Source organism: Notolepis coatsorum (genome assembly GCF_963971535.1).
Source record: "Notolepis coatsorum genome assembly, chromosome: 12".
NCBI classification, from domain to species: domain Eukaryota; kingdom Metazoa; phylum Chordata; class Actinopteri; order Aulopiformes; family Paralepididae; genus Notolepis; species Notolepis coatsorum.
Genome location: NC_140176.1, coordinates 59081387 through 59103822, shown reverse-complemented (window position 1 = coordinate 59103822; position 22436 = coordinate 59081387). Strand labels below are relative to the sequence as shown.

At 43.2% G+C, this 22436-nt stretch overlaps 2 protein-coding genes across 2 annotated transcripts in view; both read left to right on the top strand.

The window, feature by feature from the left end:
• LOC311238563 (integrator complex subunit 3-like) overlaps positions 1 to 5273 on the top strand; it is a gene marked incomplete at both ends in the record, with an annotated part of 6385 nt that extends 1112 nt beyond the window's left edge. The window contains 3 exon segments of the mRNA XM_084326663.1: positions 3404 to 3459; positions 3461 to 3717; positions 3793 to 5273. Coding sequence (XP_084182789.1) covers positions 3404 to 3459; positions 3461 to 3717; positions 3793 to 5273 — 1794 coding nt within the window.
• Positions 1 to 19047, top strand: part of LOC311237669 (cadherin-18-like) — a gene marked incomplete at its 5' end in the record, with an annotated part of 233837 nt that extends 214790 nt beyond the window's left edge. The window contains one exon of the mRNA XM_084325635.1: positions 18407 to 19047. Coding sequence (XP_084181761.1) covers positions 18407 to 18933 — 527 coding nt within the window. The 3' untranslated portion in view covers positions 18934 to 19047. The remainder of the gene's footprint in view (positions 1 to 18406) is intronic.
• Positions 19048 to 22436: the final 3389 nt, after the last annotated feature.

Sequence of the window (22436 nt, the reverse complement as noted above, 5' to 3'; positions counted from 1 at the left end):
CGCAGCCACTCTGCAAGGCCACGAAGGTCGAGCGTTGGCGCGAGTCGGAGGGAGGGGGTTGGGAGTAGTGGTCTGCAAGGGCCTTGAAATTAGGCCCGTGCCCAGCCCGAGCCCATGACGTTCAGGCCCTGCCCGACAATAAGCCCGACTGTAATGCAACATTTGAAGCCATAGCCCGAATGAAAACCTGATTTTTTTATTTTATTTAGACTAAATTTTCTTTTTCTAATTTTTTTTTAAATATTCGAAACACGGTTTTATATGAACTTAATAAATAAACAAAAACGAAAATGTCCAATAGGTCTGCCTAAATAACAGATAGGCGCATATCGCGCTGAAAACTAACAAGCATTATATTATAGCCAAATATAACTTTTAGTTTTTGTTTTAGATATTCGAAACACTGTTTATATATTAACTTAATAAATAAACAAAAACGAAAATGTCCAATAGGTCTGCCTAAATTAACGCATATCACGCTGAAAACTAAGAAGCATTTACATAGCCTGTTTCGCTCTTATTAGTATGCTGTCCCAGTGCTCGCTTAGACTGACTCACACGGCAGCCTCGTAAAACGTATTGAAGGCTATATGGAATCTTCTTTGACACACACACACACACGACACAATAGCCTACTCAGTCACTATACAAACAAACAGAAAACAGAAATCAGATTTCGAGCAGAGCAATATTTATATAATGAAAGCACAACAGAACAGGGCAGCAGCGACCCCACACCAGCAGCTGTTGATGTCAGCAACGCGTTGAACAACGTTAACAAAACTTCGCCAACCGGCTACATACATCCAAGAACAAATTAAAACGTTCGCCAACTGGCTATATTCCAACTTCAAACAACCTATGCCACTTCGGTCCGGTTCATTTGTTCATCATCCACCTGAGGGCTTCATCACTGTTCTACTCCCCTCGAGTTCTCCCTGCGGTAATTACATCCAAATGTTTCCAAAAATGCAACTTTCCCAGACACATTGGGAACTTTCAAAAGCTCTCCCTTTCCCTAATTCCATATCTGTTAACTTATCCATCGCGACTCAGAGAGACACTCTCTGATCTCTGATGACAGCTGGTGCAAAAATGAAACAGAAACTTAAGGTTATCCTATAACCCTAGTGTCTTGAATGTGTTTGTTCCTGAAAACCTTTAGAACTGTAGAATATGTAGTTATGACTGAGCTATTGTGGCATATGGTTATTATATCACACTTAAAGTGGAGATGAAGCAGTGAGCAATGTGATCCTAGTTTGTTTGTTGTGTACCTTGTGTAAGACAGGGTTCTATAATCAAATGTGAAATCTATCTTATTTGTCTGAAAAATATAATATAATATCCCTGTTTTCAACATGGGCGCCGCCATTTTGTTGCTGACGTCATGGCTGACGTCATACCGTGGCTTGGGTGTATACACTCTGGTTAGCTGCCTATATTGAATGGGTCGGTCAGCAAATAAAATGTTGCCTACAAAACAACGGGACCGCGGTGGTTCTGTTTGTATTGCTCCTGGCTGTTCAAACTAATTTTACCATGTGAGAGAGAGGAAAGTTGGTTAATTTCCACAAACTACCAGTGAAAAAAACAGTGTTGTTGACATGTTGGCTCGGGCTGCCTGCACCCAGACGGCGCGACCAGCCTGTTGGACAGGGAAGGAGGATCTGCAGCGAACACTTCATTGCCTCGGATTATGTTGTTGGGGTGGGATGTTTGTCCAGAAGACCACTAATCAGCTGAAGCCGGACGCGGTTCCCTCGGTCTTCGACAGACAGACCGGCGTTAGCTCTCGGGAGCGATCGCTAGCTAGTTGGCACCAGCCGGGGCCAGGCGTTAGCTCTCGCTAGCTAGCGTTAGCAACCGGAGCGTCGCGGAGCATTCAGCCTGCTGGCTACCTAGACCCACTTCAACCAGCGTCGCGGAGCATTCAGCCTGCTGGCTACCTAGACCCACTTCAACCAGCGTCGCGGAGCATTCAGCCTGCTGGCTACCTAGACCCACTTCAACCAGCGTCGCGGAGCATTCAGCCTGCTGGCTACACAAGCTGTGTAGCCAGCAGGCTGAATGCTCCGCGACGCTCCGGTTGCTAACGCTAGCTAGCGAGAGCTAACGCCGGGCCCCGAGAGCTAACGCCGGTCTGTCTGTCGAAGACCGAGGGAACCGCGTCCGGCTTCAGCTGATTAGTGGTCTTCTGGACAAACATCCCACCCCAACAACATAATCCGAGGCAATGAAGTGTTCGCTGCAGATCCTCCTTCCCTGTCCAACAGGCTGGTCGCGCCGTCTGGGTGCAGGCAGCCCGAGCCAACATGTCAACAACACTGTTTTTTTCACTGGTAGTTTGTGGAAATTAACCAACTTTCCTCTCTCTCACATGGTAAAATTAGTTTGAACAGCCAGGAGCAATACAAACAGAACCACCGCGGTCCCGTTGTTTTGTAGGCAACATTTTATTTGCTGACCGACCCATTCAATATAGGCAGCTAACCAGAGTGTATACACCCAAGCCACGGTATGACGTCAGCAACAAAATGGCCGCGCCCATAATGCTAAATGCTTCAGAAATGTACACAACAAATCGTTTTTTCTTAGAAACTGCTTATTTTTATAACGTGACTTCTTCTGTGGCTTATCTAAATACTAATGTGATGCTATGAATATGTATTTATCGCACTGCTTCATCTTCCCTTTAAGGGGCTGTCAGACCGAACTATGCTCCTTAGCTGTGATATGATAACCATATACCATGGCCTGTCGTGAGCTATTGCTTAATTAATACCACACATTTAAATAATAATGCACCTTAATAACTTAATAACTAACCCATTTTATTCCAGACTTGGACGCAAACTCGGCGAAAACATCACATCTTTAACAACCTAATTAAATGAAATGTGACACTTATGAGAGAGTGTAGAGGAGCCAAAGCTATATATTTAGGTTATTGTATTATATGAATGTTTATATGTTTATTTTTATAACCTTACATTACGGCATTAGGAATATTGATTGGATTTAAATAAAGTCATTGAACCGTCTTATTTGTCATAATAGAACATTCTAGAACATTTGTGATGTCACAGTATGATGTCATAATCAAACATTCTAGAACATTTGTGATGTCACAGTATGATATCATAATCAAACATTCTAGAACATTTGTGATGTCACAGTATGATGTCATGATCAAACATTCTAGAACATTTGTGATGTCACAGTATGATGTCATAACCGAACATTCTAGAACATTTGTGTATCTATATGCAATTCTCTCAGAAGAGCTCATTGTGCATCTTGAAACAGTACTGAACAGTACTGAACAGATAGACTAAACAACATAGATTGAAGCCTGCATTTCTTAACCAAGGTGCCTTGCCTACCGTTTTGCTGTGGAAAGATCATCCCTCACTTCTTCCCTCCTCTAGAAGGCCAGGTCAGGCAGGGCGTCTGCAACTCTCACCTTCATCATGGAGAAGAGAGTACTGTCTCATTTAGCTCAATTGTTTGACAACCCAAAGTTGGACAGAGAGTTGAGGTCGATGCTGAGAGAACACTTCCCAGAGTTCTGTAGTTCTCCTTCACCTCCTACTGAAGTGAAAATGGAGGAGTCTGCTTCAATAGACATGGACAACCATATGGACAAGGATGAGGGCTGTGATTTAAACACAGAAGCAGCCTTCAGTGATGATGAGGAGGAGATCAATAATAAAGGTGAACCAGAGGCAGAGAAAGACAGGGAAAGGTTCGAGGAGGGAGAAGCCTTTGCAGGGACTAATATGGAAACAGGAAAAAAGCGGGAATTCAGGTTCCACCCAATCAAAGAGGCCATTATTGAGGAGCCAGCCGACATCTCGCCCTACTTGGACCAATTGGAAGACACAATGAAAGAGAAAGTCTTGCAGCTTCAGAAAGAAAGTGACACAGAGGTACAGTGTGAGGTGATGCAGGAGATAGTAGATCACATATTGGAGGAGGACTTTGACTCGGAGCAGATGTCGACACTGGCCTCCTGTCTGGCTGAGCTGTTTAAAGGTCACTTCAGAGGAGACGTTCTGCCTGATGAGATCACTGAAGAGTCTCTGGATGAGTCAGTATGTAAGCCGGTGTGTCTGGTGTTTAGGAACCTGTGCACAAGGCAGGAAGACAACAGTGGCTTCTCTGTGCTGCTGGAGATGTTGGCAGAGCTCTACCAAAAACAGCCCAAAATAGGATACCATCTACTGTACTACCTTAAAGCCAGTAAAGCAGCGATGGGTAAGATGAGTCTGTACAAGTCGTTTGCTCAGGCCACAGCGTTAGGAGACCTGCACACCTGTTTAATGATGGACATGAAGGCTTGTCAGGAAGACGACGTCCGACTGCTCTGTTACCTCACTCCTTCTATATACTCTGAGTTTCCAGATGAGACGCTACAGAGTGGAGAGCTTCTCAACATGATTGTAGCGGTTATTGACTCCACACAGCTCCAGGAGTTAATGTGTCATGTGATGATGGGGAACCTGGTGATGTTTAGAAAAGACTCAGTTCTCAACATCCTCATTCAGTCCCTGGACTTGGAGACGTTTGACCAGTACAGTACCTGGCAGCTCTTCCTCGCTCACAGTATCCCCCTGGAGACCATAATACCTATTCTACAACACCTCAAATACAAAGAACATCCAGGGGCACTCTCCTGTCTCCTGTTGCAGCTGCGCGAGGAAAAGCCCAGTGAAGAGATGGTTAAGATGGTTCTCAGCAGACCCAGTCATCATGAGGACCAGTTCACCACCAGTCTACTGAGACACTGGGCAGCTAAACATGATGACGTCCTGGGAGAACATATCAAGACTCAACTCATCAAGAACAACAACCAGCCGCGCAAACGACAGAGTCGTCGTAGCTCCGGCAGTAAGTTGGCTCAGCTGACCCTGGCACAGATCTTAGAACACATAGACAACTTGAGACTCAACCTCAGCAACACCAAGAATAACTTCTTCACCCAGACACCCATCCTCCAGGCTCTGCAGCACGTTCAGGCCAGCTGTGATGAAGCCCACAAGATGAGGTTCAGGGATCTGTTTTCTCTAGCGGAGGAGTACGAGGAGTCTCAGTCTAAACCTCCCAAGTCTCGTCGTAAAGCCCCGGCCTCCTCACCGCGTTCCCGCAAAGGAGCCGCTCCTCCTGCCAGCAACGAGGAAGAGAGCGCCTTCAAGGAGGAGGAGGAGAAGCCCAAAGCCCCCAAGAGGAAGAGGAAAGGCTCGTCGGCCGTGAACTCCGACAGTGACTGACCGACCCATCGACCGACCAACCAACCACAAGCCAGCTGCCATAGTGACCAGCCTAAGTGACAGGACCATCAGCCAACCCAGTGTTGTGCCTATCTATCACTTAGATTCAACCTTGCCCATAAAAGCCCACTTCACATTTTGGTGAAGATGCTCCACTTGGCTCAAGAACAAGCAATTTGTCAGACTGAAATGGAAACGCAAATGCAAAACAGGTGAATCCAGGGGCATTTCAACAGCCATTTATGCTCTAATGGGGGAATGAAATGGCTCATTCACATGCTGTGCGATATCAAGTCGCCATGTAATTTCTAGTTAAATGGGATATATAAAAGGGTACTTGAGTCCACATGGTTTTATACAACAGATTTTTATAGTTTTTATATCAATTAATTCAAGCAATTGTACTTTAGATTGTATATTGTATATTCCTCTTTACTTACTTTTTTTTTTACTTACTTTTGACTTACTTTCTTACTTACTTCTTTTACTGTATGAAGTACACTCTCAGGAGCTCATACAGAACCAAGCATTTCACCGTAAAGTAAGTGTATTTTATTGTGATAATTAATAAACAAACTTGAAACTTGAAACTTGAAGCACACATCGGGTGGAATCTCAGGCATATGTTTACACCTGAAGCCTGGTCACATGGGTTTGATGGAGAAAAGCTACATGTGTGAACGATAGCAGGTGTTAGAAAAAAAAACAGTGTGCTTATCAAGGGCGTACAGATGAAGCCTTTAGTTTTCATGGACACTTTGCCGCGACGGGCGCATGGTGATGTCATGTCATTGGAATTCATTAGGAAACCAGGCTGCTGTTTTGTTTTATGCCGCCAGGAGGCGCAAAGTCAACAACGGCCTGACATGAAACGGAAAAAGCAATTTTTTTTTTCTTTTTTTGGTTTCTCACTTGAATCGATACTCGGTAGTACCGACGTGTTTTGGTTCGGTACCTCAAAAGTACCGAATTCGGTACCCATCCGTATAGTATTGTATGCCTCGTTTTATAAAAATGTTGGGCCCGACGCTGCTAGTGGAGGTGCCAGGTGGGCACGCGGCTCTGTTTATAATGGATATATTTTGTTTAGGGCCCTGGGCCCTCATGCATCAACATGGACGTAGAACTTGACCTACTTCCACACGTAAGCACGGAATGTAGAACTAGCGTACGCACAGGGAAGTCGGCATTCATCACACGTGCGTACGCAGGCTCTATGCCCTGCCGTGTTGATGAATACCACTTTGTTCTACCGTCAATGCTCGTGCATGATTATCCATATATGGTCATGAAAATGAGGAAACACCCCCCATGGGATGTGAAATAATGGACGGACCCGAGCGGGACTCCGAGAAACTCCACGGAGAATTCACTGCTGTCGAACCAAGAAGACACTATCGCGTATTATGATTTATGGGATAAATAAAAGGCGGACTTGTAAGCGGTGATGTCAGATATCAACGGCTCCCTAAGACCATTGCTGCAATTCTGCCTGGACAGCTCAAAATACTAATAAAGACCGTTCGTTGACCACTGTTTGGTGTTGGTTGTGTGTCATTATAACCGTGCTGTAATATGAATGCCTTTATTAGTTGTGTTCGATTGGCTATATGATTTTTAGAGGCATCTATTTTGTTGTCGGCTAATAAAGACCGCGCTGGAATATGACTGCCTTTTCCCGTGTTGTTTTATTAATACCCACGGATTAAAGTTCTCCTCAATTCTATTCCAAATCGCGATGGATCTCCCGTCAATTTTCTACCTGCTGCATATGATTTCTAGAGGCATACTACAATCTATTTTGATGTCAGTATTGGGTAGCCTATATAAACAATATAATACGAGAGCATATACAAGAACAATGAATCTCACTGCATGTATGATGTATCCTGCCTTTCAATACATGAACTTGAATTCCATCATGTTTGTGTGCGGGACTCAAGGCTGCTGTCACAATGGGTGGTACCGGTGTACAGTGATAATAACAGTCCACACAATATCACGATCCATGCCATAGCCTATGTTCCATTAGGACATGATCTGTGACGACAAATGTTCTAGAATGTTTGATTAAGATATCATACTCTGACAGCATGCCTATGAGCAACAAAAACGCGAACTTGAATCCCATCATATAGTCTGTCCACTATCTGCATGGTGTCATTGCAATGCGTTTTCTATTCTTTCTTGTACAGTAAAAAGGGGGAAGAACACTATATTCATATGACTTATTCTGCTTACAGCTTCGAAATTCCACTTGTTTCGTTTAACGTAAAGCCTTTTAAATATAATCAAAACGTTCCCGTGTTTCGGCGGTCTGTGCGCAAAATAATAACGAGTTGAGCTTTATGATTTATGATGAATTGAAAATGGGGGACCCTGATGTAAACAGGACGAAAGTTGGTCTGCATCCCCAATTAACAATTGTATGTACTGAGCTGTACTGTACTGTACCCATTCTGCAATCTGTTAATACACTTTTCAATCAATCAATCAATCAAGCTACGCGGAGCGCAGTCAGTCAGTAGCCTACACCCCGTATATTCCGATAACGCTATATAAACCATGCTGCATTCATTCTGAGAGAAAGATCTATTATTCCAAATGCTATTTATAGGGTTTTGACCATAATTACACTACTGTTGCTATCTTACAATGAACTATAATGAACTACGGTTCATACAGAACATCCAGTGTTATTATGCACAGAAGCTCATTTCCTTGTTGTAATAATATATTCTACCACTGGGAGCTAGGTACGCCAGGTCTGACCTGTGCGTAGATGTACGCACGAAGTCAAGTTCAAGTTCAAATTGATGAATCCCACTCTTTGCTTAGAAATGATCGTACGCACGGGTTACGCACAGATCTGTGCGTAGAACACGTTGATGCATGAGGGCCCTGGTCTTGTGGTTTGTACTGATCCCTCTCACGCAGAAGGCCTCGGTTTGAATCCCACTTTCTATTTAATTTGTTTTATTATTTATCAAATGAAATGGAGTTCTAAATGGCTAAATACATATTAAGGGGCGCTATATGTGAAAGCGCCATTTAACTATATGTGTATTTAGCCATTTAGAACTCCATTTTATAAATAATAATACAAATTAAATACAAAGCGGGATTATTTTGGCCACAGAGTGGCGCTGTCTCGAGTTTGTCGTGCCGCGCCGCTGTTTCCACATTTAGGAGCAGAGAAGAACCATATTAGACGTGAGGTTCTGATATGAATTGATTAATATATCTGCATTATTTTATCCCACTTTATGCTTTGCTCTTGCTGCTTGTTTTACACTGATTTTATGTTTTATTTCTTACTGATATAAAGCACTTTATACTGCAATCCCCTGTATGAAAAGTGCTATACAAATAAAGTTATTATTATTATTATTATTATTATTACTGAGACACAGTTCTCTCAGATAGTTTTTAAACCAGCTCAAAGCCGTTTTACCAAGACCTATATGCAGCCAAGCCTCTGCAGTAATGCGTAAAATACAGTGGCGTCGCATGGGTAAAATAACAGGGGAAGCCAAAAAAAATTATTAAAAAAAAATTATTAAATATTTTTATTAATATTTTTTTTATTTTATTTTTTTTAAGTCAAGCAGTCACCATGTACACTACAGTATGGCTCGGCGGCCAGTCAAACTTTCTTAACAGATTGCTGAATGGGTACAATACAGTACGGCTCAATACACACAATTGTATAAGGGGATGCAGACCAGAGAAAGACGTTTGTCTTGTTTACATCAGGGTCCCCCATTTTCAATTCATAGTGACATTTATGACATACAAGACATCATGACATCAAATATACAGTACTGTTACCCATAGATCCTGACAGAGTATATACATATGATGGGGAGGGGACTGTACATTAGGAGGGGGTGGGTGGGTGGGAGAGAAATATACATATGGCCGGGAGAGAATATGACTGTCTATTAGACAAACGTGACAAGACAAACGTATTTCTCTGGTCTGCATCCCCTTAACAATTGTGTGTATTGAGCCGTACTGTATTGTACCCATTCTGCAATCTGTTAAATAAAGTTTTCATTCATTCATTCATTCATTAATTCACGTGTCTGTTGCGCGGCGCGCCCAGCCATCAGAGCGCTCCTACTGTAAAATACGGAAGCAGCCATTTCAGCCTCAGTTTTACTCGTTTATAAAAATGATTTAAAATGTTTATTAGCAACGCCGAGCTTTCAAACCCTGCCGCATCTGTGTGTGAAACCCTAATGGAACGCTGGGTACCTTTGACATTTATATCCGATATATTTTGGACCCACCGCTAGCTTTTAAGCAGTGCTTGATGGTGCACATTAACCTGGCTACTACGGAGGAATAAGTGACTGCGTATTCCAGCCCCTGGCTTGCATTGCAGTCATGAAAGGGTATACAAGCTTGCCTGATAACGTTAGTTAGTCAGTCAGGCTGCTCAGTGCTTACCTGGTCAATAATGTGGTCCTCCTCTTGCCAGATAGATTTGTTAAATCATAATATCCACAGTGGTGTGCTCTGCTGGTCCTCAGTAAATGTCCCGCCGGCAAAAATAAGTTGCTATTAAAGTGCTAAATGTTAGATACACTAATAGAGGATTCGAACGTGCCCGCTCTGTTAATAACATTTTCAATCAATTCCGCGAGGGGATGATGTTCAGACATGTTTGTAGTAGACTACTAGACTGAGTGACGCCAGACAGTTTTATACTACTAATGGGATGTCACGTTAGGTAGTCAGGTGGAAACATGAACTTCTGAGTGCCCCGCCTCCAGGGGGGAAAATATGCTCAGTGTTTTCCTCCCAGCTCTGTTTTAAACTTTTAGGGTGTGGCAGTCAGCTCGAATCTGATTGGCTAGGATCGGATTTGGACTCTATAATGCTGGAAGCCTGGAGAAAGAGACCTACCCACTGCCTCTCTCTGTGTTAGAGGGAGTGAGAAGGAGAAGAGGGAGACATTTAAAAAAAAAATATATATATATATAACACAGATGCACAGATGAAAAAGAATGTAAACTATATTAATTTTTTTTTTTTTTTTTCATATTTCATATTTCATATTTGATATGAATTTATAGGGAGGCATGGCTTCCGTTGGCTTCTATAAGGATTCGCCACTGGTAAAATATAAGATGACATAATCTCATTGGATAACTGCATCATACTGTAAATACAGTACATAATGTAGACATACTGTATCCTTGTCTCTAAAACACAGACTCCAAAAAAGCTGGTTCTTTTTTTTTATCGTTTTATTTTTCAAACATATTGAAGTACAGTACACATACAGTAACCATCAGAACAGCAGTTATAATGTAGTCAAGTCAAGTCAAGAGTTCAGAATTGTATTAAAACACACACACACACACTAATTCACTGGCTGCCCTGGAGATTCTATTGTTAAACATTGTTGGCCCTCATTAAATGAATTCACTCAAACAGTATGGGAGCCTTTTCCTCGGATCCTCTGATCGCGGGTTCCTCAAACGTTCATTAACCCGATCACGAACTGCATGCCAGTTGCAAACACTATAGCATGCTCTAACTTTCTCAATCAACATCCTTCTGAGGTTAAGAGGTAAAGCATGTTTCCCCCGTTTACCATTCCAGTTGACTTTATGAGCCCACTTTTTGGTAGGTTGTAAAGTCAACAAGCAACATGAACAAACGCGCTGCGTAATCATCAGGCCGAGGCTTGCCTTGCGCGTTATGAGCATGGTCGAACGCCTTTTGCTCGTCGTCTGTTGAAATACTTTCCAGTTCTATGTCGGGCACGGCTGGACGATGTGCTATTTTCTGTGGTTTAGCCACTGGAACTGCAGGCAGAGGCGTTCGGAAGGGTGAAGGTTGAGGAGAAAAGCATGCGCCATCCTCATCATCCCTATTATCATTCCACTCTGCAGTCAGAGGCGTTCGGAAGGGTGAAGGTTGAGGAGAAAAGCATGCGCCATCCTCATCCCTATCATCATTCTGGGGCGTTTGGAAGGGAGAGGGTGAAAGAGCCAACCATGGTGGTACATTCTCATCTGCCACTTGGGATGGAAAGGGACTGGGCGTTAGAGCCAACCATGGTACATTCTCATCTCTTGATGGTGTGAAAAGCTGCCGACTGAATGCCTGAGCGGTGACACTGGCCGCAGGCTGTGGAGAGGAGGGTTTAACCAGTTTAAGCAGCCTGGCCAGCTCTGTCTATGTGGCCGTGTGTCGATTCTCAGAGGCGTCCAGTCGATTCTCAGAGGCGTCCAGTCGTTTCTCAGAGGCGTCCAGTCGTTTCACAGTCTCCTCCAGTCGTTTCGCAGTCGCCTCCAGTAGTTTAAGCAGCCTAGCAACATTCTTGTTTATTTTTTGTTCAATAACAATAGCCACCGTTGACATGATAATTGCATTACAAATGTTAGTAATAGTTGGAGTTGGTGTTGGTGTTTCCGCTGTCTCCTCCTCATCTCTCGTCTCTGTCGTTACTCCTGGCATCATGTCCATAACAATAACTGCGGCCTGCACAGCAATAAGGGAGGAAAAGTTAAGATAAGATTAGTGTCACAATGATGTGATGTGGAAAACATGTAAAAAGATTGTCTGAATAATGGAAAATGCAATAAAAAAAGTTTAAAAAAAAGATAAGATATTCCTTTATTGATCCCTGCATTTGGCAACATATGTATGACATATTTGTAAATCTACTTACTGCTTTCTTTTTTACCATACAGTGTTTGGTTTTTGGGGGATTCACAGCAGGACCTCCTATTCTTTTTCGTCCTTGATGTTCCTTTACTTGGGTTAATCCTGGGCGATCAACACTCGCGATAGATGTCTGAATAAAAGAAAAATTATGCATAAATAAATAATTCAAATAATTCGGGGAGTCGGGCACATCGAATCATTGTGTGAGAGAGAGAGAGAGAGAGAGAGAGAGAGAGAGAGAGAGAGAGAGAGAGAGAGAGAGAGAGAAAGAGAGAGCGCGCTCACCTACAGAGAGACCCTTGAGAAATATACAAACATACCTTCAATTGTTTAGTGCTGTAAAAGTTTGCCATTCTGTCCTCAATATTCTCCAAGAAATTAAGTGGGTGACGTTCCACACACGACTTTTATATCAAGAGGCGTTTTAAATCTTTAAATTACAATGACGGTTAATTGCTTAGGAATGCGGCAATGTGTGCATTTTTAATAATGGGTAATGATGACGAGGGTGGTCCTGAACAGCTCTCTAAGAAGTGTTTTTAAAATGACAATGACGGCTAATTGCTTAGGAATGCTGAGCAATGATCCGCGTTTATGCAGGAATGGAATTTATCTAGGGACATCTATGGACCTCAGGGAATGTATTCACAGTGTCAATTTTCCCCACAGTACAACCGTTTGGGGCCTCATTTCGAATCTTGGAAATGTGGGAGCATAGGCCCTAATTTTGAGTGAAAAGAAAATCAGGGGCTGTGGGACCATAGGGCTGACCCCCATGATGCAACACATTACATTGACCTCGATAGGGAAATTCAAAGTTTTACAGTTGAGTAAAGTAGTTTGAATATGGTCATCCGTGTCTTGTGTTAATTACAGCTCAATGAAATAAGGTAGCAGTCCATAATATTGCTATATTTTCATTTACATTTCATGGTGCTGTAATAAAATAGAAAGCAGGATTCAAACCCGGGCCATCTGCGTGAGAGGGATCAGTACAAGCCACAAGACCAGAGCCCTAGACAAAATATATCCATTATATATCCATTATAAACAGAGCTGCGTGCCCACCTGGCACCTCCACTAGCAGCGTCGGGCCCAAAATGTTTATAAAACGAGGCATACAATACATACATACTGTACAATACAATACTATGTATTTTAGCCAAAACATGTGGTCAGAACACAACATAGCACTGCATTTAGTCCATTATCTCTCATTCTCTCTCTGCCTCTCTCTCCCTTTGTCGAGGGCGGAGCTCTTCCTGAATGAACAGAGAGCAGGCACGTCATAATAAAAGCGGCCCGCTTAAAAAATAAATAAATAAGAGCTCGTGCCGTTTCAACGTTGACAGTTATCAATCGCTTGCGCTCAAAGGACATTTTATAAAACGAGGCATACAATATAATACTATGTATTTTAGCCAAAACATGTGGTCGTCAGAACACAACATCGCAGTGCATTCGCTCTCATTCTCTCTCTGCCTCTCTCCCTTTGTCGAGGGCGGAGCTCTTCCTGAATGAACAGAGAGCAGGCACGTCGGCACGTTGTCACCAGCTGTATTCGAGCGCCCCCGCTGGTCATTGTTACCGTTAACGATGCCCAAACGGTCCCCAAACACATGGTTTCATGACTATTTATGGCTTCATCTGTATAGGTTTCAACTGGGGGAGGGACACTTTAAGCGGGGGAGGGGGGGGGTTTCTGTTGGTCCTCCCATGCAAAGTTTTTAGCGTCAAACACTACATTTCCTGCGTTGTGGTGTACTTTTCTGCACCGATTTGTGCCTTTTCTGCATCGATTTATAGTGGAAATGTCTTTATTTTATGTAAAGGAAAAGGTACACAACATTCAGGTACACAAATATAACGGAATATAAACTGTAACTTAAGGCAAAAGAAACTAGCTAAGATTAGCGTTCATCCATAGACACTTAACACAATCTAATTCATAAACCCTGAAGGTAAGACAGTGAAGTGTATTGGGCTAAACAAGCTATCTAGCTACTTACATTACCTACTACTACTAGCCAGAAGCCACTGACTGTCTGCAAGGTTGGTCCTGTAGAAATAGTTGGTTAATATATAGTTACAGGTAAGAAGGATATATAAATGTTTTGACATTTTTTTTTCTCTTTCGGGGAGGGGTTTGTCTTTCAGATTAGCTATATTATTGGAGGGGGACAAATTGACCTCTTCTCAATGTTGAGTGGAACATGTCCCCTGAAACGCCCCATGAATCTACGCCTATGGTGCTTAGGAACGACCAGACAAGTCTAAGAGAACAGACAAACCTGTATCAGACAACATACAGTATAGACATGTCTCAAACGATTAAGCTACCGGTATAACGGGCCAGAAACATGGGTCCTAGTCCTGCACAAAAACAGCCTTGTACACTGGACCTTTATCAAATCAGCTGTCATGGCTTAACATATTCCTACATATTCCCTAGTCTGGATTTAACCAATTTCGTTTCTTATAGATTGATGAGTGATACCCCCAGGTTTAAATGAGGGCTTGGATTAAGCCTTGGAAGAAACAGGGTTCATTACAGTTTTAGTGTCCATGGTGGGCTACAGTATGACACGGATGATACCTTAGAGAGTGAAGTGCACATTAGCCCAATATTTTAATCATTATTCTGAGCCAATGAAGCCCTTTACATAATCACACTTTTTTACCACATGATAATATAATTGATCTAATGTATTATGTCCAATTTCAGTGCTCCGGGAACATCCCAACTGCCAGTACCAAGTGATCCTTGATTATGCACATTATATGCTGTAATGTCCATAGAAACTAACCAAAACCAAAAACTGGATGACAAAAAAGTCAAAAACCGTTTTCAAAACATAATTTTGTCCAGTGATGTCATCGGGGACATTGGATCCTTGTGTTGTGTTAATTACAGCTCAATTAAATGGACATAGCAGTCCCTATAAAACAAGGTATTACAATAATTTCATGGAGCTGTAATTAACATGAGAATTCGATGACATTGCTGGTGGCCACATTCAAATGTATTTACTCCCAATAACTGTCAAACTAAATGAATGGGTGCGAAATGGTTGAGAGTTTTTGGACGTGTGTGAGATTATGTACTAAATAAATCAGAATAGTTTTTTGGTGAAGTGCAGCTTTGTACTATTGCAACACATTTTCTGTTTGAGTCATTCCAGATGAAGGCCTATTTCTAACACAAGCCATGTCTGTGCATTCAGCTCAAAATATATTGCAGGGATATTTATGAGCATGGCTTACATTTGTATTAGTCAGTTGTTGACTGTGACAGATTCATCGATCAGTAGTGGAATTGACAGATGGACACTAAAGGTGGTAGGGCATGTCCTCCACTAAAGAAATCATTTGTCGATTAGTTGATTCAATTGACACATTTGTAAGATGACTGACTAGTTCACTGTCCTTTCAGAAGCTCATCATCTGTCATACCAATGATTGTCAGATAAATAACAACAATGCCACAAACAACAACAACAACAACAACACCACCACCACCACCACCAACAACAACAACAACAACAACAACAACAACAACAACAACAACAACAACAAGACACATACCTATTATGGTAGGCCTAGGGCAGGGTGATATGCCCAAAATATCAGTTTTGATATTGAGTTTTGACGGTATAACAGTATTTTATGGTTATCCAGTACAAATTACAATGAGATATGTTTATATATATTTTTTTAAATGCCATTATCTTGTACTACAATTGTCATGGTCCATTCACCGTGGACGACGGTATAGTAAAGATCCATGATGGAATACCTTCATATTCTGTATACCCTCCAGCCCTAGCCTACAAACACCATAGAATACACCGCTCAACGTGTGTGTGTGTGTGTGTGTGTGTGTGTGTGTGTGTGTGTGTGTGTGTGTGTGTGTGTGTGTGTGTGTGTGTGTGTGTGTGTGTGTGTGTGTGTGTGTGTGTGTGTGTGTGTGTGTGTGTGTGTGTGTGTGTGTGTGTGTGTGTGTGTGTGTGTTTCTTTACCGTGTAGACAGGCAGACTGGTTCTTCTATCAACAAGAACTCATGCTTCTGAGATATGCTTATTATTATTCAGGAAATTACACTTTTCAACACAAAAATCGATCGATGACTAACAAAGTCATGGTTGACTAAGGACCAAACCCTCCAATCCATCAAGGGACAATGTAATGGCTACACTGATGCACATACATATGTGTATATGTGTCAGCGTTAGCCATTGAAGAATGTACAAATATTGGGTAGATGAATACATAGATAGATACATAGTTAGGCGCATTTGATTCCACGACTAACGCTTATACTCCCTGTGTGTGAAATCGAATCCTAGAATATACACAGTGTTTATACAAAGACGACACACATTTCATGAAAAGATTGTACAGCCTAACGCATCAATCGCCATGGAAAGGCTACAAACCTCTCTATCTCTCTCTCTCTCTCTCTCTCTCTCTCTCTCTCTCTCTCTCTCTCTCTCTCTCTCTCTCTCTCTCTCTCTCTCTCTCTCAGATAATGAAGGCACACACACCCCCCACTGAACCGCTTCAGGGTTTCATCATCAGAGATGAGATCGCTCTCACCTTGTATGTGTTATGAGGCATCTCATCCTCAGACTCCCTAACACTGCAGCAGACTGCTGCTGTTACCCCCCTAAATATAGATGGCGGTTTGATGCGAGACGCCAGGCTTGTGCCTCCTCCCCCCCCTGTGTGATGAGGGCCACGCTCCGTCTCAAGACCTTCCCCCCTCCACTCTCTCGTTCCTTGAACCCTGACTTTCTTCTCACCATTAATTTTCAAGGTGATTTGAACGGCGAGTCAAAAGGTCACTTTTTTTTTCAACGCTTAACTGCGGGAACGGAGATATCTTCCCCCGACTTCCGCTAATGTAGCATAATGAACCGCTGTGTACGGGCGGTCATCATTAAGCCGAGAAGCATAACTCTCATTAGTTGCAGGGGCACGTTTCCAAGATGGATTGTGTCATCAAATATTACTTTCCCTCATGACTTCATTATCCGTTAGATAGGATTCCCACACATTCAGAGGTGCTCGACGGCGTAGCCTTACTGCATACGAATGCTGCATGTCATGGGCTGTGGCAGTGTATTTGGGAGGTTTGTAAAAAGAGCATGTAGAAATAGTGATATAAATAGACTAGAGGCTGTGTGTGTGTGTGTGTGTGTGTGTGTGTGTGTGTGTGTGTGTGTGTGTGTGTGTGTGTGTGTGTGTGTGTGTGTGTGTGTGTGTGTGTGTGTATGTGTGTATGTGTGTGTGTGTGTGTGTGTGTGTGTGTGTGTGTGTAGACCTCCTTACTGTTTGTAAACAAGGATGACATTTCACCTATGGAAGTCTGCGGGGACAGTTTGGATGGAACCATGTGACCTTTGCCTCGTCAAATGCTTTCATCCTACGTGTCCCTGGAGTTTTTCCTGCAGAAAGACAGAGGAGTGTAATGATGGTGTAACTAGGTATGCAAGGGCTTTAAACGCCAAAGATGCTGACCCAGCTCTAATAGACCACAGCAACACTTCCGGTATGTTCAGCACATGGGAGAGCGCAGGGGGATACAATTAATGAATGTTGATGAGAGCCTTGACGTAAATGATTTAAGTGCTGATCGACTTGGGGTTGGTCTCACCATGTTCAGGAGACTAAAACGCATACAAAAGTGTATTGGATCATGTCTCCAGCACCCCCACAGCCGTAGCTACAACCACTTACTTCAAGGCTCTAGTCAACATTCATAAATTGTACCCCCCCCCCCTGCGCTCTCCCATGAGCTCCATGTAAAGTGGAAGTGCAGTGGTCTATGCTCACTGTGGCAGAGAATGAGAGCTGTGGAGACGATGTTTTGGGGGCTAATTAAAAATGTATAATAATCAACAATAATTGTTTCAAAAGATGCGCATGCGCTTTGGATGCAGACGCCGGGTTTTGACAACAAGATTTATTTATTCAGCATTTTGCTGAATGTGATGGCAAATCTGCTCCAGAAACGATAATGAGTAGAGATTCTTACCCACATGGCGGCACCAGCTTGCATTCACAGAGTCATCACAGCCAACGCTACAGCAATGGCAGCTAATGTGTATTATTGATTTACAACTCTTCAATGCTTGGCTAGCTTTAGTGTCCTGATGGAAAATTGGATAAATATGCACATAAAAATGGCTGATGTTCGTCATTCATTTGGTTAGTTGTTTACGAACCACAATAAGTTAATCCATTATGTGTTATGAATGAACAAACATGGCGGGGACCATTCCGTGAGCGGTATTAGCATCACAGTCAGCCCCCCGAACGTTGTAACCACACTCCACTGTGCCATTATGGACGGGACATTGCTCAACAAAGCGTTTTGTTGATGTCGTTGTCGTTGATTTCATTACCGCTGCTTACAAGGTGGTGCCTCTTCTTGTGTCTCACAGTGATAGTGGTGCTCTTCATCACGCTGCGACGGAGCAAGAAGGAGCCCCTCATCATCTCTGAGGAGGATGTCCGCGAGAACGTGGTCACGTACGACGACGAGGGCGGCGGCGAGGAGGACACGGAGGCCTTCGACATCATCGCCCTGCGGAATCCTGCGGCGGCCGAGGAGCTCAAGTTCCGGCGGGACGTGCGGCCGGAGGCGAGGAGACGCTGCGGGCCGCCGCCCCCCCGACGCCACCACCACCACCACCACCGGGGAGCCCCGGCGGAGCCGGACGAGGTGGATGTGCACGAGTTCATCGAGCAGAGACTGGTAGAGGCCGACATGGACACCAGCGTGCCGCCCTACGACTCCCTGCAGACCTATGCCTACGAGGGGCAGGGCTCACCCGCCGGCTCCGTCAGCTCGCTGGACTCGCCCGGGACGCACTCGGAGCAGGATTATAACTACCTGGACGGTTGGGGGCCCGAGTTTCAGAAACTGGCAGAACTCTATGGAGAGGCAGATTCAGATGTGACCACCTAGTCTGTGATTTTAGTTTATTTTTTTCAAATACCAAAATCGTTAAAAACAGAAAAGAATAAAAAAAATCCTTTCTTCAGATTTACAGTAAAACAATATAAACAACAAACAGAGATGCTTTTTGAACTGCTCCGGCTGTTCTGACAGTTCTGCCGTTCAACTGACTGCCCTTTATTTTATTTTTTTATTGTTATTATTTTGTCCATTCGGATCATGGGTCGGGTCGCTCCTCTGGACGTAGTATTTTGGGATGGATAAAACGACGACAAGTGAAAAAGGAAAGGATATTTTCCTTAGTGTATATTTTTTATTGCTCAATAAAGTCCTGAAATCCATATGTGTGGATATGTGATACAAAGTCTGTACATCCCCCCCCCGCCCCTCCTCCCTTCTGCGAATGGATACACACAGCAGAGCATATCCACGTTATTCACGGTTCAGTGCACGAAGTATGATGTTGAAGCATATGCACACTAATGACAAGAGTCAAACGAGGTAGTGTTTGGTCTTGTTTATTCCATTTGGGGCCTGATAGTTTCAACAATCCCTGGGGTTTGTGAAACTAGAAGGAATAATATTGTCTTTCTGCACATGGGTAGTATATACCTAATTAGGGGTTAAGTGTCTTGCTCAAGGACACATTGACACGCTGCCCGGGAGGAGCGGGAATCGAACCTGGAACATCTGGATTACCAGACGACTGCTCTACCTCCTGAGCGACTGTCGCCCCATGGGTAGTATATACCTACAGCCAGAAGGAATGTCTTTCTGTACATGGGTAGTATATACATACAGCCAGAAGGAATGCGGATAAAGTGCTGGTATATTGTCAGTGTTTTCTGATCAGGGATGAAGTGATACAGTCAGATAGGTTGGGGGTGGGAATACCAATGAGTTTTCTGGCTAGATGAGTTCTCTTCAACAATGTATTCGTATAGGTGACTGTAAGCATATGGAGAGAAAAAACAGATGGCAATTTTCTCACAGAATGTTGAGAATCTTTCCTCCAACCATGGTAACCATGGGAACAACTCCCTAAACATTCAATGCAAGACTAAGATACACAGCACACTCAAACCTACAACAAATTGACTGGATCTGCTTTTCTTATTCAAAGCTAATACAATCTGTTCATTCTGTTCAACATCAAATGCCAAAACAAACATGTACCTTTGACTTAGCATTGTCTTTTTTTTATTGAAATCTCCACAGCAGTAGTTTGTTTATACTTCAGAAGTATATTGACTAGCTCCCCAAAATGAATGTAAGTGAATGAGGAGCCTGCCACCTGGGAGGTGGTTGTTGTTGTTGGTGTTGACAGCGGACGACAGGAACATCAGTGGTTGCTTGCTTACTTGTAGATGGACTTTACACAGAGGTAAGACTGCTGATACTTGACACGTTCTGCTAAAGTGAAATAAATAACCCTTTAAAAACGACTTTGAGTTGCCAAAGAAAAGAGTCTGCCCAAACATTCATTAGTCAGTGAAATGCCTATGCAAAACCCAAGCCTTTGCCCTCTCTCTCTCTCTGTCAGCTTTCCCCAGACAAAGTGTAAATTCCCACACGATGCATCAGCATCCAACACCTCTGTCTGACGTATCCCAAAAATAACACAAAATTACACAGTAATATTGCATCATCCCTCCTCACATTCCGCCATCTACTCTGTAGGACGGTGACACAGCAGAAACCTGGGTAGGACAGAAGTGTTGGGACACGACTAACAGCAGAACTTTGGGGGAAGGGGATATTTTAAGCATGCAGTCTAATGGTCCCACCCCCTGTGGAGGCGCGACCCTACCCTAAGCTCTCTCTGCTCTCCACTAGTATGTCATGCTTTCCTGGACCTCCGAGTCTCACCACCTGGCCTCAGAAACGCTGACGGGGGTCTGGAGATGTCGGTAGGGAGACTGATGAATATTTCACACCGACCCCTCTGCCTGTACCTCCTGCAAATTGCTCTCTCTCCTCTCTCCCTACAAATCCTCTCCCTGCCCCTCCTCTCACTGTCTGTCTCTCTCTCTCTTCCTTTTTCTCTCATTATCTCACTGTGTTCTTAATCGAACTAAAAGTCTTAGATGTATTTTTCTTGTACAATTGTATTGTAAAGTGACAGGGACAGAGATTTGTTCCAACATCATTTGAGGAGTGATAGGGACTGGCGGCAGGCAGCCTTTACGTTTATAAAAATGCCAAGCAAGGTTAAAACTGTCAGTATGTATATTTCCCGATTTTAGAATATATAAATATTTTTTAAATATAATAATATTTTTGATATTTGTAAAAAGCAGTTAGAATTATATTTCAGCCTAATTACAGTCCCAAGCTCCTGAATGTCACCCAGGTACGGCTCATGTTCGCAAAAGGGTTGTCAGATTTTAACGCGATCAAAAGCGAACGTTCATTATTATGACAGATGACATGACGCCCAGTACTTTGCGTTGAGTTCATTTAATTTACTCTGCCAAATGAATGCCTCGTACAACTATTTAAAGTACACAACTTAATTCAAACGGAAATATGAATAGGCTACTACCCTTAGTTGTATGTTGTTACAGTAGTCTCCAGTTCCTAAGCATCTTTTAGTGTAGAAACATTAATGGTGCCACCAGCAATTTGCAATTGAAACAGCTGTCCTGTCGTAATTAGCATACGGCACGTATAACTGGTTAAGGACTGGGGTGAGTTCTGTCCTTGAAGCATTTGCAATTGAAAAATCACTACAGAGTATGTTAGGAACTGGAGATTACTGTATGTCATAATAGTGCACTGTAACCAAAGCTAACAGAGCATGATCCGTAGGGATAAAACATGGCATGGTCCCTAAACAGAGGGTCAAAACACCCTTTTTACACTAAGCTGACCCTGGGTAGGACGCAAGGGTCAAAACACCCTTTTTACACTAAGCTGACCCTGGGTAGGACGCGTGGTGCAGAGTCTGGGTAGGACGCGTGTTGTAGACCCTGGGTAAGACGCGTGGTGCAGACCCTGGGTAGGACCCGTGGCACAAACCCTGCTTCTCAACCTTGTGATCGCAGTCCCGGGTGAATCAACACGGGACAACCCATTTACCATGTACCGAACAGCTGACACAGGTTGTCCCGGGGTAACTGCACTGGTGTAAACATTTTCCAGCCATCATCTTCCCCCTGGAGCCTCATGCGATGCTACTCTAGTATTCACTATCCATATTCAGCGTTTGTTATTGTACACACTCAAGTATTCCTGGGAGCAGGAAATCATTTGCCACCTCTTAATTGATTTAGTTGCACAATTACCTCATTTCACCATGTGTAATTAAGAACCTCTTTCAATCGGGAGGCAATAAATTTGACCCTAATGGTAGTTTGTACCACTAGACTGCAGTGTCTTAGAGCTACGCCAATAACATGTAATCAACATGATTTCCTACAGCCGACCGAGTGTATTTCACTGTAAACTGCGCGCTCCCCTCACGCACAAGGCCTCGACTCAGCTGTGGCAGGGATAAATCTTGTGGAAAA